The following is a 16,565-nucleotide window of genomic DNA, read 5'->3' on the forward strand; positions in this document are numbered from 1 at the left end:
ATCCCAAGAAAAGTAAACTTATAGCCTGTGTATACAACATAATCATGCTTTGTTGAGTTTCGACCATTTATTGTTTGCGTGCATGCTTCCAAATTATCCATTCTTTGTTGTCTAGTATTTAGAATAAATAGACATACCTTTCACTTCACTACTTCCTACGACTGGGGGATATCTATATCGCTCTACTGATGTCCAACAGTTGCTTTGAAAAACTACGAGACTGAGAAATATAGGAAGCAGCACATATACCGAGAAAGCCATTTTATTCGATTGCTTTTGTTAAGCCTTCCACACGAGTAAGTCTATAGTAGCTAACGCTTACAACGCACAAATCAATTTAACCCCACAATGTATTTTAACACGTTTCCATTTTTGCGTTGTTGAGATGCCCATGGCCAAGAACAACTTACAATACTCGACGAATAAAACGCCAGCATCGTATGATCAATCTATACAATAGCGATTGCGAAAGAAAGCAAGTCGTACGCTATCACAATGCATTGTGGTGCGCCAAAAACAGAGCACAAAAATAGTAATCAGCGTGTACATACATCATCGAAGTAAGGAGTTGGATGTTCGGTGACACGATAAGCATTTAGCGAGTGGTTATAAAATTGATTAAAAGTAATAGGAACACACACAATCGATAGATGATGCCCTAAAATAAACAGCTGTGGAAAACTAAAAAGTCGTTACGCGTTTGAGATTTACTGTAGGGTATAATGGTGGGCGGAACATAGCGAAAAGTGGGTGTGACTTTCACAAATGCAGCGAACGCTAAATCGGCGCACAACTAAACGTTGAAAAAACTACTTCACATGACGCGAGCTCAGCAGGTACACTGGACGCCTCAACAGCTGTGCAATTCAAAAAAAGCGAGATGATGTCAAAAAGTGATGTAACGACGCACTGCAACGAGCGAAATAATTGTACTGTGGGTGTTTGATGCAATATACAGCGACGAAACCGTGGCGACATATGTGTACAACTATCGCCAGGTAAAGCAAAAAAAAAACCCTCTATCCAAAATACGGTTAGTCGTTGCGCACACAACCGAGGAAACCAGCGACTTTACCAAGGCCAGCTAAGGATAAGACAAGGTCCCCACGGATGGCGTCAAACAACTCTAAGAGCCAAATATACAAATCAAGCTAGATTTTGTGACCTATTTATAAGCAGCCCCACACGATAAAAACAAACGGAAAAAGCGCGGACGCGTAAAATGTGACAGAAAATGCGAAGGTCGTTGTTTGTAAACGAAAAAAACTAAGCTGTTGGTTTCAACGGAAGTTAGCTGTCCAAAAATTCGAGATGAAATATGTTACTTTCGTTGGGAAATTCTGTACAAAGAGTGTTTATGTTTCTTGTTGGAAGCTTGTGTAGACTGGTCACATTGCATACTCTGCTCCACCAGAGCCTCTCAAACCTGCACAGAAATAAGACGTACAGTGTTGAAATTGAGTTTCTGGTTGTACTTACACAGCGCTTTGGACACCCAACGTTCGCTGTTTATTTTGTTTCGGTAAAAAAAAATATTAATTTGTAGAATTTGTTGCACCATTACAACGCAACTTGTAATTACGTGTTTCAATGGAACATAATAGAATTCTTGCGTATAAACGAAACATGCAATTGATAAAAGTTTCCAATCGAGATGCAAGTTAGACTAAAACACCCCTTTTATTGTTAGTAGTATATAGTAACAAAAAATGCTACATTACGTCACCGCCGCGGCGCGCCATCGCCGACGTGACGTAACTAACTGTGTTACCTGTGTGAGCCTTTAGTGGTTTGTGCGCATGCGCTAACAGGCCTTTGCGTTAGTGGAAAGAAATAAAACATGCGGATCACCAAGAGTGCGACACCGTGTGGCGAAAAAGAGTTGAAATTCCACCTTGTGTTTTGCGACAGACCACGAATATGCTCGTTCACATTTATGTTGTGGTTGCTGACAGTGGTTTGCAACTTTAAAGTGTTTATCTTATAGGCGTTTTATTGTCAGTCTCTGTGGCGATAATGAAAATGATGAAAAAGTAGTTTTTAAATATAACGTAAACTATTGGAGGAGTCGTTTGCAGGAGTTGATCTGCCCACAGCAGGAAATATACTGTGGTTTGGATGAGTCTACAACGTTGAGAATTTTTGCAACAGCATCTTGTTTTGCATGTGAATTGAAAATGTTTCACCACGAGAATTAACTTGATTTCATTTTGCGTGAGAATTACATGGCAATGTGCAGATTAGCAGCACGCGCGCACACAAAATTAGAACAAAACAAAGCCGGTGACACAATAAAAAAGTGGTTCTAATTTCAAGTGCAGAAATGTGATTAAAAGATTATTTTGTCGCAACACACACAGTGGAATTTCAGCTCGTAGCCAGGCAGCAATTTTTAGCCAGTCATCAAAACTAACTTCTATTTCTGCGAAAATGTTCTCATTGGCTTTGCGTTGTTAAGCCTGAAGTCGTCCTGCGCCTGATACTGCACCATGGGCTGTAACGTGTCATAGCTTACGTCAGTGTTACATCACAAAGCGACCACTGTTACGTATGAAATTTGGTGCCAAGTAAGATGCGCACGAAAAATCCATTGTCGAGTTTAACCAGCATTAAAAGTACATATTACTTTAAAAAGTTGGTCCAGTGGGACATGTTCGGGTATTTTAAGATTCACTTTTCGCAATTAGCATCGAAACATGTTAACAGAGATAACAAGGCGAGATCTTTTGCCCGTGACATGACATGCTGCTTCGTAAACCTGTGGTGTGTTTTAACTTTAAACATCTTTTCAATAGTTAAACGTGGTGCTCAATAGCGAGTGCCGGGAATCTTACCGTTCCGTCTTTGTCGTCAGGTTTAGTCAACTTTTCACCTTCGGCTGGATCTTCCGGAGTCCTGCGGGAATAAAGTTGTCTTTAAGGTGACAAAATATGCTTGCTTCATCAGTCTCACATAATATTTCACTCACAGTTAATTTGAAATTCATCATGAATTTCAAACGTATTTTTTTTGAACGACGATGTTTAAATTACCAGCACTTACTTTTCAGTAGCCTCATCCGCTCCCTTGTTTCGTTTTTCTGAAAGAAAACTCAGTTAGAAAAAGAAAAATCAACGTGACAATTTTCGACACAATAACACCTTGATCAACATTCGAACATAAATACATGAAAACCAGGTAACTATAGCTATACGAACAACAAAGTAAAGAAAAAACTAAAAGCAAACTCAATTCCTTCAACACCAATCGCATAGCGACCCCGTCGCGCTGTTAAGCAGCAAAAGAAAATTAACCATCAGGCGGAAATGCCTCCACCTCGAGGGCGGCGAACGTTTCGGATGCACTTACTGATGCAGTACCAAGCGAGGGGAATCCCCACGACCACGAGGGCGATGAGCAGAATGATGATGACGATCACGCCCGCCGACAAGCCGCTGGTCTGTGGATCAGCGCAACAAACCATTTGGTCGTTAACGATCACCTTCACCGTGGTAGAGTTGTGGGCGTTTTCAGCCGTGCAAGTGTACTGTGGACGCAAACAGAAAGGTATTTTTGGGTCTAGCTCACATATCCATTACTATATGTTGTTTATTGGTCATGTCATGTGCACTTACTTCGGGGGCAACCATTTGCTTCGGGACCGAGTCTTGAACGTAAGTCACATTCTCATTTCCACTTCTGATCACCTTGTTGTCGGAGTCGTACATAGTAACTGTTAAAATAAATAAAGGTGTTGTTTTATATAGGCCGGAAAAAAATTCCATTATGTCTTAGGTCGTAGGATTGCATCACACTAACAACACAATCGGCTTTGTTGCAAAATAACTCACCGGTGCATTTCGGATTCCCGGTGGCTTTGCATTGGATTTCTACACGTGCTTGTCCCCCTTTAACCGAGCTTGCCGAAACCTTTGAAGTACAAGACATTGTATTTAGGTAATATATAAAGTAATTTATGTAATTATTATCCATTGTATCAGCCATAAATTATCAGTTCATACACGAAATCACCAGCCAAGGCATTTTCTAGACAAACCACGCTAATTATGACCCGAAAACACGCCTTCTCTGCCGCCGCAGCGCTTGTTTTTTCAGTGTTATAACATTCTAATGGTGGAGGCTTACCTTTTGTATGGCTTCCAACGCACACCCGCTGGTAACTTCAACAGTAAACTCTTCTTGAAGTGAAATCGCTCCATCTGCCACGCACGTGTAGGTCCCTTCATCCTTAAACTTCATACTGTTGATGACGAGGTGTCTGTTGCCCGAGTAATATGTTCCTGAAATTACGCCATATGTTTTGTAAAATTTTTAACAACGATAGCATCACAAATCAGCTCCCTCACTGAAAACAGTGATACCTTTTTTATTAAATGTGATTGAAATTATCGTGGTAATTTCGAGGTAGATAGATTGGATATATCAAAATCGTAAACGATTTTCCTAAAAACCTAACTTGACGCAATGACGTAACATTCTGTCAACAATAAAAAAATGGCAATGCTGGAAAAGGCAGTAGAATCAAGCATCTAAAACCAATCAATATGGAAAGTTTGTGCACTAACCATCTTTCCTCCATGAGTACGTAGGTGTTGGCAAGCCCGACGTCTCGCAAGTAACTTCCAACTTCGATCCAAGCTTTGCTTTGCCATTTGGTGGAGTGCCGGTCAGGGTTGGCCTTTCCATCCCTAAATGCAAGTTTGAGAATTGTTTCATGAACCCCAGAAAGGATGATGTTTGCGAATGCTTTGGCAAATTTCTTAATTAATGAAACTTATTTACATGTATTTTTTTGTTTTAGTTGGAAAACCTAATCTGCCTTTAAAAGGTCAAAATTTCATCTCACCCAAAGACGAATTATTTAACTTTTTAAATTCCAATCACAAAAGTTATTTCTACCAAGACAACTTGTCAACCATGATGAAAAATGTAATCCCTGGATTTATAATGCATATTAATTGGAGTTACGTACATTCCACAACCAGAGTGTCACTTCCTTCAATGGTCGTTTCTTCGGAAACATCAATAATGCAGGTGTAAAGCCCAGCGTGGTCTTGTGTTACCCGCAACGGATGGCCGAAGTCACTTTCCCGAACTTGAACTTCTGTGTTGTCCGGAAGACGAAGTGTGGGCTAAAATAAAATGAAAACAAGGTTGAGAGTGGGGTGCTTTAATAAACGTGGAATGCGAACATGAAAATGAGTTGACAATTTACATTCCAACAGCAGGCCTATTGTTCCAGGACATGCGAGTCGACTTGTACATATGAGTAGGTCCGCTGCTAAGCACATTTGACCGAAGTGATATCGGGACTCCCACAGTACGACAAAGGCCAAAAGTATAGCATTGGCCTCGGTATTCCAAGGACAGAACATGTATACGAGTTACGTGTAGCAAAAAAACACACTCTATTTCGTTGCGGCACATTCGTGATTCCGGGCTTACCACAGGGGTGGGGTTTCCGTTGGCTTCACAATAAACCGTCAAGTGATCGCCTTCTCTTGGCCGGTTTGACGAGAAACGAACTTGAACCTGATCTGGATGATCTGAACAGAAAAACATGAAGATATACAAGTGGTACAAAAGATATTAAACTTGGGTGCAAAAAAATTGGAGGTAATTAATATGAGCTCATTATAATATTGAAGAACCCAGTTAGATTTCGAAACGTCTATACTTTAGGTAATATGATCAACAGCATACTATAGCTTTGGCTTTTCTATTACCAAAAGACAATGAAATGTCAATTGCATATTCGCAAAGAAAAAAACTAATCAAAGTGGAGCCAATAATATAAATTGTGTAAGCTGCAGACAGATGGCCACTGTTTCGACCTAAAAGGTCTCATCAGTGCAGGTCTAAACAGTGGCCATCTGTCAGCAGCTTACACAAAGAAAACAATGGTTAAAGTTTAAGTTGACTAAAGAATTTGCGCTCGTACAATATACTGTGTATTCCGGCGTTTCATTCGACTCATAGGTGTGCTGCGGAGCCAAAACAACTTTGCAAAGTATGGTGGCCTTGTCCAGTTCTGAAGTCACATCCAAGCTAAGAGTTGCTGAGGCGTTGTAAGTTTGATCGGCGTTCGCCACGCTGCTTACCACGGCCGCTACATCAGCAATGATTTGGTCTGTAAAAAGGAGATGTTAACGAATACTAGTACTGTAGAATTTTATGTGCCCATGAGATAGACCGTATGATTTATAAAACTTATGCCCGAACTGTGCTTTTTCTAATTTTTTTGTAACGTAGGTTTATCGAAATGCCTACAAAGACGAATTATGTGAGAAAATGGTTTGTGGCACGACAACATAAAATATCGTTCTCAGTAGATGGCGCTAATGCTTTAACGTGTATTTGTTACAGTAATTGGCAGCATTGTTGAAGCGCCCGATCCATATACAAAGAAGAAAACCTGATCAGGATTTGTGGCCATGATATTCTGGGTTTAAATCCCGGTGTGGTCACAAAAAAGTACAGAAAGCTAAAATAAGTAATGTCTTATATTTTTGATACTTTGTAAAAACGCAAACATTTTCTATTGAAGTATTCAAAAAAATCACACCTTTTTAAACAAAAACAGTCCCAAAGCTACTGTTACGAGGTAATTTAAAAGCTTTCAAAAACCTATTTTGCCATAGTAATTTTATGTTCACACTTGACTGAATATTGCGCCAGAGCGAAGTGCTGTACGCAGGCAAGCGTGTCGGTGGTTTTGAACAAAAACTTGTCCGTGAAACTGTTTTGAGTACAAAGTTCGTATTACTAATTCGTCAAGTGATGCTGCGTCAGCATTGAACTATACTTGTACAGGTGTAATTATATTACACAATGACCGCCGGCGATTTGTGTTGAAAAACAAAAACAACTTGTTCTCGTGATGCCTGCCGACAAAGTTTGTACCGCAAATTACCTACTTCAGTGTTAAGTAAGGAGAGGGGTACAAACAGTTTATTTTTTTATTTTTTTGGTTTAGTGACCTGGCACTAAGCTGCACTAGCCAAAAACACATTGTTGTTCTTTGCCGAAAGATATGGTAATATCTTTATAAGTGAATGAATTCTATTGACAGCAATCTATAGGTCTATGATTCTATGCTTTTCGTTAAAAAAAAACATTGTCCGAAAATACATTAGGTTTGCAGGCTTGGCAGCCCAGGCAATGCAGCCTTGCTGGATCAGCCACTTTTTCATGACAGCAGGAACTGCGCAGTGGGGATCCTGCCAATCATGCCATTTCATGAAATATTACTGCGTTGTCCTAAAATAATGCGAATTATTTCCAAGACACTCAGGTATTGAATACATCTATTTTGCTCCAGCCTAGAGGATATAACAAAGGTAGGCTACTAAGCATCATACACAAATGGCCAATTCGGCAGTGCATCAACTTACTGCCTGGAAGTTGGATAAACTGGATATTGGCTGGCATAGGGTAAGCGTTTGTGACCTCACAAACGGCAACTTCACTTGGTGTTTGAACTGTAGTAGTGGTGGTAGGAGGTGTGGTACTGGGAGCTTCAGTCGACTCAGTGCCCACAATGTCTTCAGTCGGTACTTCTTCACCTGGTACCTCAGTCGGGGGTTCTGAATTCATGAGTAAAAACTCGAGTCAAGTTGCTTCTGGAATATTCTACACCAGATACTAACACAAAACCGTATATTATGTAAAAATCCTATTTTACTATGTTACCAGCATAATAGTAAAGATCATATCATAATTTTAAGTTTATGCAAGTGTCAAATTGGGTGAGGTTTACTATTACTTGCAGCATTGTCGTTGTAAGGCTTAGGTTACTTTGCACCAATTGTCATCACAAATATGCTGTTAATTTTAGTTGTAATAAGTATATAACTTCCAGTCAAAGGTTAGGTAGAACAAGTTAAATTAATATTTGTAAAGCATTTTATATACCAGTGGCTTCTGGGGCCTCGGTCGGCATAGGCGGCCTGATGTCAAATTCGGCTTGCACTTGTCGGATGGTCACAGTCGGTGTAGCTTTGCAAAGAAAAAAACATTGCAAATACCTAATGGTGTTTTAGCGTTTCGATATTTTCTTGACAAGATGTAACCAAAACGACCGTTGGCTGCCAACGACTATTAGATATGTTTGTTTCGATACATACATTTAACGCTTTACTGTAAACGCCACACTTACAATAAACTCTAATTGGGAACTTGGCTTGCTTCGAAGATGGGGGTGATGTGATTTCAGCTGCACATACGTATATTCCCTCATCGCCAATCTGAATGCCGGAGATGGTCGCATCGGCAGTACCGACTGAACAACAATATAGAGTGTTGGCTTATTTGTCTTATTGCTTTAAGGAAGGCTGCTGTATATCAGTCAGTATCATCACTGAAGGCAAACTGAAGCAAGCCAGAGCAGCGGGTATATCTTAAACCACAGCATGGCGCCTTCCTTAAAGCATCTTTTAATCGTTATTTCATTTTTAACAATCTACACTGAACAATATTGCATAAAAAAGTGTTCATTCGTATTTTTGTATCCTAACAAATGTAGTAACGTAAATTCCTATCAAACGTACAATGTCAAAAAATGAATTTATGATGCAGATTTTAACTTAAATCAGTAAAAGTTACCGAAACATTTTCTTGGCCAATTGCTTGCCAATTCGATTTGAGCCTAATAAACGCTTAAAAAGCTTTAGTGAGTGTTGGACTTGCGCCGGTGCGTCTGAACCGCAGTGACAACGAGCTGTTTAGTCATAACATGTATTGACAACTGCCGGCTGGCGTATTTTGTAAAGTGCGCTTTTGAGAGCTGCTTGAGAACTCCCATGCTTTGCCTGCGTTTGGTTTTTCTTCGCTTCCCTTTGTCAGCAACACGCTTTGAGCACGTCGTGTGTTATTCCGGCGAACTGGCATTGTAAATACATTTAGCGGTGCACGCTTTTTTAAGGTGAACTGACGAATGTCTGAGTTCTTAATTATTGATTAAGTGTGCACTTTGTGGACACGAATAAATGCATTCTGTAAGAATTTTTCCATGTCATCTCATTTATGCGAGTCAATGACTAATGCACTGCGGAAAATATGTAAAACACATATTGGGACAAACCATGTTGTAAAATACATCATTCAAAACCTGTAAGTGAAATACTTACAGTCAAAGTTGGCGCTGCTCATGGTGAATCTATTCTTAAGCTGCTCCGGCGCGGTGCTGTACACAAATGAGTCGTTCTGGTTGCTATAGCTTTTACCAATTCCCGCATTCGTTCCATCACTTTGCTCATTAAGCCAAGTCACAGTAAAGCCGTTCGGTGCCGCTGCAAATAATGAACATTCAAGTTTAACAAAAAAGCATGCACTTCGCAAACGATGTTGGGCGCAATTTTGTCTTGGAGCGTTGAGTTATTCAATGACAAAAGTCAAGTGAAACTGGATTTATGCGACCCTACCGGGATTGAATTTTTCCATGTCCATTTTAAAATGCCACCCCTTGTCTATCAAATTGCCCGGGGCATTAGCCATAGGACGCATTCTAATCATAGCGAACTCGAGCTTTACGCGTATCTAATGCGATCAACCGAAAATCTACATAGATGCCATTACCCGCTTTTCATTTCACTACGCAATTAGATCCTATTGTCAGGATGCACACAATGATTTTAGAAGTTGGTTTGCGCCATTGGTGTATTAATCTGAAAGCCTTCTCATTGTTGACAGCTTTCATTTTGACATTTTAACGATAAATATAACCACAATCATCATAATTTAGGAATATGGTAATACAGTTTCAATTGAGAGGGTTTATTTTTAGAAACCACGGTCGTTATGTTCGTCACTGATTTTTTTGTTTATTTGAAGTTTGCCTCATGACCAAAAATCTTCAATTTTAAAACAAACCCTTTACAAAAAAAGAACTAATGGATTATCTGGGAAGCACCTTGTTTAGTAGTAATTACACAGACTGGGGCGTTTCGTATTCTGAATTTACAATTACAGAGTGGTAGTAACAGACCTTCTAACGTGTATCCTGTTGGCAGTGCGAGAGAAGGCGTGGCGAACAAACCCATTCGTTACGGATTTTGGTCTGTGCTTGCGCTTGTCGTAAAATGTAATTACCCTCCACACTATTGTACTGTTTCAACAATACACCAGGAAAATGTTGCCGCCAGTTTCACGAGCCGATATTTTCGGAAGGACTTTTCCAAATTAAACTAACATTAGGACTACAAATAAAACCTGCACGGGATACTTTCAAAAATTTGGTTAAGCACTTACGTATTGGGTCAACTTGGCAGACAAGTGCAGCATCTTTATTTAATTCAAACCACTCATGTCCGATGTAGGTGGTTGAAAGGTTCGCTGATATTCCATGCACTAAAAACACAAAAAAAGTTGGTTAACGGGGCGAAACAATATATTTCCCAAAAGCTAACGAATTTGAGAAAGTCATAGAATGTGGGAATTGTGTGACATACGTCAGAGTGACGTCAAGCACTGCTAGTTTATGATACTGCTTGGCGCCTTTATGGACGAAGATTCTTTCCTTTGCATTAACGCTTTGTCGCTAAGACGCTGGTCGTAAGAGATATCCTGTGTCAGATAGGGGGAATGTTCTAGAAAGGCGTCAACTAACGCGAATGAAAATTACACAAAAACAATAGTTCTAGGAGTTTTAACTTTCTTAATTTTGTTCACAAATTCCGGTGAAGTCTAACTGTATCCTATCACAATGAAACGACATACATTTCCCAATAAAACACTTGGGTAATGGTCAAGGCGAGCATAGCATAAAACTTACCATATTCGAAAACCTATCATCGCGATATCTAACGCGTAACCAAAAGTAATACTTACCGCACAGCAGCACACCGACAATTACAAATAATTCCATGTTCATGACGATCTTGTCTCTGATGAGCTCCAAGTTAACTCTTCTTACTTTTCCTCAGACGACTCCCGGCGCAAGAATTTCAACACAGTATTAACAGCGTGTTACCCAATACAGTAATCAAGCTAGCCTGAATAGCAAGAAGTCACGTATCAGTGATCAACAACTACGGTTCTTGAATTCAAACGTTGGATATCCACTAAAGCGTAAACCAGTCGTGCAGGGCGAAATTTATACGTGCTCTTTTTTCGCACTGCACCACCACCGCCTTATACGGCTTTTTCTGGCGTCACAATTCATGCTTGCACACGTCACAATTGCACCTTAAGACCTGGGCATTGTTGTTGGTGCGCGATTTGGAACGCCCGCATTGTTGTTTCACAATGGTCAGTTGTGGTGATTATCGTTTCTGATAAACGCTTAATTTTCGCCCATTGTCTTTTATCAGCACTTTCCAAGTTTGTACTGTGCGCTGGTCTGGCGATGGCTTACAAAAGATAACCACTTTCCCTGCCTTGGGCTATGACTTTTTGTTTTGCCAAACTGTTTTTTTTATGATAATTACCTGTTTAGATAGCACCCACAAGAAGAAATGTTTACATTTACGTAAGCGCCTTATTTTGCCTTTTTAAAAAATCAAAAAGGAGTTACTAGAAATCCTTTGTTGCGTTTAGTTATGCAAATTTCTGACCATTTTGGATATTTGTACAGATTCCTATTTCCGATTCAATCAATAGATGTTTATACAAGTAGCATTTTACTCTACGTAACAAAATTCAACATGCGCGGCACTTTCTGTTCAAACCTCCCATAGCTGTTCTTGTTGAAATGTTTGCATCATACGTTAATGAAAAGCAACAAATAATAACAGTTTGGGAGTACAATTTCCCGATATATGCGTTTACTGTCAATGGGCAACCATATCAAAGTGCAATTGTACTCCCATTGGGCTTTTCCAAATTAAATGTGGATTACCAAGATGCGCAGCGGAATTTCTCAAAAACGGGAGCGAACAAATCTGAAAAGCAAACAAATAAAGCAAATGCTAACAGCTGTTGCATGCCAATCGCCTTGTGTGTCTTTTGTCAATGGCTAAAATCAAGTCGCTGTTTCTATACATGTCAGGAAAATATGCTCTTACACAAATGTACAAGTAGGCCTACACTGCATGCGTAACAAATATAACCTGATCACCGGTAAGTCATACTTTAATTTAGTTCCAGCGAACGTGTTATTGACAAATTATGTGACGAGAAACGCTCTTTTAACCACATCGGTGATACCTGCTTGGTGACGAATCACAGTTCAGTGTATTACGAAACACCAGGACCTGCCCATCCTCCTATGACCTCATAACCACGATATTACAAAACATACACTTCTACTACATATGTTCAATATTCATCCGAGCCACTCGTCTTTATTGTAACGCCACAGTCACATTGCCACGCCCGCTATTGTCTACAACAAAGCTAACATTCTTTGATACCTGTTTCGAACAATAGCCAGCACAAGAATGGAGTTATCTAGGCTGAAAGATCATTACTGGGCTTTCGCCTGTACCATCGTTGCCATACAAAACTACACGTTGTAAAGTTTTCTTTATGACCCTTCATACAAAGCGCATAAGGGAAGAGCAAAGCGTCGTTAAACTTTCGACGATAAACCAACATTGAGATGACAGTGGGCCATTAAACGCAGTTGTGAGTCACTGGTAACATCAAGTTTAAGACCAAACAGATATGTTTATTTGTGTTAAAAATAACCATTTGCCTTTTTCTTCCGCTGTGGCCTACGATGTGGGTTATTTAAAATAAAACGAGTCTGTTGTTCTGCGTAATTCGTGAAGTTATTAGAAATGACACACGCAAAATTATTAGAAAAAGAAGCTAAAAGTAACATGCCGTACAGGCAAGACATGATTAAAAACTAAATCCCGTCTATTACCTCAAACGTGACAGGAAATTTCGTAAAAAATTAACTATTCCCTCCAAAATGTTTTCATTTCCTCGATGTGTTGTAACAGTTACCCAAGGCTGCTAGTTGCTTTTTATGGCCCATTCACCCGCTACGGAAACCAAGAGCCAATAAATTTTCGCCCAGAAAATGTAGCATCAAAAAACGGTCGTATAACTTCACGACGTTCTCCAATTTCTCCGAGGCGACCAAAGAAAGTAGTTGTGATTGTCACGTCTTCACTAAAAGCAAACTCTTATCACTCTATGTGGTATTTGATAGCCCTAAAAGCTCTTCCAATTTCACCAACTCTTGTAATACTAATAAATGCCGGAATCACCACTGCTTACACATCATCCGTACCTTCGTACGGCAAACATCGCAGTGTCATAAGCATTTGCACCGCACCAACCGGACTAACGGTGTGGTGTGAATGCGCTTTAAAAGAAGTATGTGAACATCACTCCTCGCCACAACGTTGTGTACAAAAGACACAACACATTCCAGTGCGTTTTTACCAGTTGAACAGCGAAGCATGACGAGCTATTTGTCTTCCAGTGTGGCTGGGCTATACTTGGCCTTAAGATACGAGTAATCAATGAGAAAATATGCATAATATTTGCGTGGCAACATAATTACTCAAAACGTTTAAATGCGGCTTGAGGGAACATTGCCCTCTGTTTGGCTTTTTTCCGGAAGGAATGAGATATTTTTAAATTTCATTACGTGTTGTATCTGAAAACCGAAAGAGAACAATGACGCGGAATGAACTTCCGCTTTTATCAAGGGAGACACGACAGTTATTAATCTTTGTGTACACTACGGTCGCAAGGCATGACCGATAACAAATGCCAGGACGTAAGGCTGAGTTCGAAAATAAACCATTTTACCGGATGAATGACATATAGCGTTATTCACAACAATAATGCATGCCTAGTCGTATACAGAGGACGGCCTCGTAAAACTTATCAATTCTACAGCGGAAAAGAGTACAGGGTTCATTAACAGCTGTGGATGCAGTTAAATACATCGTCACAGAACACTTTACCCTTTCTGACGAAAAGGTTAGACAAACACTGAAACGGACGACTGCCTCTCCTCAGCACCTCGGGGCTAAAATCCAAGGCCGTGCGCCTTTCCCTGGCGCACAGCCTTTCCGCCATGTCCTCGATTGACCTGCAAGTGCACTGTTACGTCACAAAGATTGACCGCTATTGAAGGCCTGGTCGAAAATCTAATGAGCAATGACATAGACGGGGCGAGTCTTCGGCTATAGGGGTTTGACAAAGGTTCGTTATAAATAATTTACCGCAACTGCGTGTATATTCAGTCGACTTAAGGTTGTTGCTAGGAAGGTGGGGACTAAGCTCGGACACTGATTGAATGCAGATTATTTATTGCGGCTGACAACATGCTACATGTTATTAATATTGGGTAACGCGGAGTTTGCACCCAAAATAGGGCAAAATGTCTGCACACCTTCTGATATCAGTCATTTTTCAGTGGATTACGTCAAAGCATAAACTAATGTGTTTCTCCTTGACAAAATTAAAATCCCACAGTAGTACACTGCGGCCGCTGTATTAACCAAAACCAAACACATTGGTGTTGAAACAATCCTTTCCTAACTTTAGCTACAAAACAACTGATTGTTTCAAAAAACACGTGAACGATGCCACTTAAATTGACTTTCCGATCCGTTCCTGACAAAACAAAATCAGACTGATGGATACGCAGGTAATATCGTTGTTTTTTATTATTGTAATTAACTAGCTGGCATCAATTTGATGATTGTATGTGGAATGTAACGTTAAGTAACCAGATTGGAAAATATGTCGTGCGCGGAGGATTTATCCTCCGCGCAGAATTTTCAAAATCGGTCAAAAATCCGCGCAATTTTCGTGATTTTACTAGCAATCCGCGCAAAAATTATTAATCCGCGCACAAATCGCTCCAAGTCTTGCAACACTGATGACTTTTCCCCAAGACCCCAACTGTTCTGTGCCAATGTTCGGTTTGAAGGCTCTTTGGATATGCTTTACTGACCTGAGCGTTGATTTTTTTCTCTCCTTCTCTCGAAAATCACGAACAACGAAAAAAGGACAAGGTCGAGCGGGGTGAATGCAGTATTTGCCATCTGTATTTTATAATGGCGAAATTACGCACATTCGTCAAATTTGGAAATCCATTTGATCTTTTTTTGGAAAAACATGCGTTTTTGAATTCTTGGGCCGAGTTTTCTGCGCGCATATATAGGAGGTTAAAGTCAACCTTACTTGATGTAGTTTGGGGATTAGCCTATGTTTCAAACTCACTTTGCCGTAATGTTTGATCACATTAAGACGGAAGATTGCGACCCAAGCTAAGAGCCATTTTCTAAAATTGATGTTTCTACAACTCGGTTTCTTGAGTTTTCCTTCTTTTCTAAAACGTTCACCTTAAGTTTCTTTCGATGATGGAAGATCGTTTAATGCTGCCTTATTTAACGAAAGAAAGTTTATCCGCGCCATATAGGTACATCGACCCGGAGCTATACGCGAAAATTGGTCAGGAATTTTGCTTGGTTTTTCATATTATGTATGCAAAAACAGGCACTGCATGAAGCAGTTGCCGAGTCATTCTACGAGTAATGGAAAAACAAGAAACGGATGGGCAACAAAGTTTTGAAGTTCTCAAAAACAGAACAATCGTTGATTGGTCTATGCCCCATGCAATCCAGTGTGACGAGGCGTTATACGAGATGGCCAAACTTTATGTTAAAGGCAGCAAGAAACATGGGATGGCACTCATCCCCGTATCGAAAGGTCGTCGGAGTAAACATAGGCATGGCGCTGCTTCTAAAGTGGTTACACGACAAAAAAATTAGGAACCAAAGTTTCCCTTTCTTGCATAAATTTTCGTGATGGCAACTGGCAAGTTACAAATCAAGCGTAAATAAAGTTAAAACGTTTTGAAACACTTGTTTTTGCTTCACAGTTGTTTGTGGCAAATGGTTTTGTTACGTTATATGCGTTGTAGCTCCGTGCCAGAAAGAAGAACACCAATTAAACATTAATAAGTTCCTGGAGAAAAAAAAGTTATGACCACGGGATTCCAACCCGCAACCCTCCAACTAGTTTTCGCCACCCGTGGCAACTACGCCAAGTCATTGTAGCTGACAGCCGCTTAAAAAGCGCATATAATCATCTGTGAAAAGTGCAATTTTATTCAAGTAAACGCTATTAACATTAAAGTATTATGAATCGGTTCTTAAAAATACATTATTCCAATATTTTTTGCCAAAGGGAAAATAGGCTTGTTACTAAAGGCACAGTGTACTAAACAACAACAAAATCTACTACAATCCGCGCAAAAAAATCGCTAGTCCGCGCACAATCCGCGCAATCACCACCGACAGAAAAAAATCCTCCGCGCAGTTTGCAAACTTTCCAATCTGGTTAAGTAAACCATCGCAAAACTTTTTATCCCCATAACCTGACCTTAACTTGCACTCACAACTATTGTACTGTAAAGAAAACTTAAAGATTTAATACTTTATAAAAGCCACTAAGCCCGCTTTCCCCTTGACCCGTTGTCTGTGTTCTTGGGCGCATAAAATCGATGAAAAACGTCCGGATAATCGTCCGTAGCCTTCACTACAAAACCTCCTATCGATCTGTTGTCTCTTCAATCCCTCCTTTCCTGAGAGAGAATGAACAGCCACTAGACAGTTTTACGGAACCCACTGCGGGCCTGACAAAATAGAGAA

The 16,565-nt window shown here is 40.1% G+C and overlaps 1 protein-coding gene across 2 annotated transcripts; it reads right to left on the minus strand.

The window, feature by feature from the left end:
- Positions 1-246: 246 nt before the first annotated feature.
- LOC145896057 (CD166 antigen homolog) lies at positions 247-11,012 on the minus strand. 2 transcript variants are annotated; one of them, XM_082984862.1, is made up of 18 exons: positions 10,828-11,012; positions 10,249-10,347; positions 9,129-9,290; positions 8,159-8,281; positions 7,915-7,998; positions 7,395-7,586; positions 5,942-6,130; positions 5,446-5,546; positions 4,973-5,132; positions 4,566-4,688; positions 4,126-4,280; positions 3,831-3,909; positions 3,615-3,712; positions 3,349-3,526; positions 3,043-3,079; positions 2,835-2,895; positions 2,415-2,494; positions 247-1,426 (listed from the first exon to the last, which is right to left on the minus strand). In XM_082984862.1, exons 1-17 carry the CDS (start codon positions 10,868-10,870, stop codon positions 2,417-2,419), a joined length of 1,962 nt encoding a protein of 653 aa, XP_082840988.1. In that variant the 5' UTR covers positions 10,871-11,012; the 3' UTR covers positions 247-1,426; positions 2,415-2,416. The 2 variants fall into 2 exon arrangements, with proteins under 2 accessions (XP_082840988.1, XP_082840989.1); XM_082984863.1 differs by lacking the exon at positions 2,415-2,494.
- Positions 11,013-16,565: the final 5,553 nt, after the last annotated feature.

The sequence above is a fragment of the Ascidia mentula genome, chromosome 3 (assembly GCF_947561715.1).
Source record: "Ascidia mentula chromosome 3, kaAscMent1.1, whole genome shotgun sequence".
NCBI classification, from domain to species: Eukaryota; Metazoa; Chordata; class Ascidiacea; order Phlebobranchia; family Ascidiidae; genus Ascidia; species Ascidia mentula.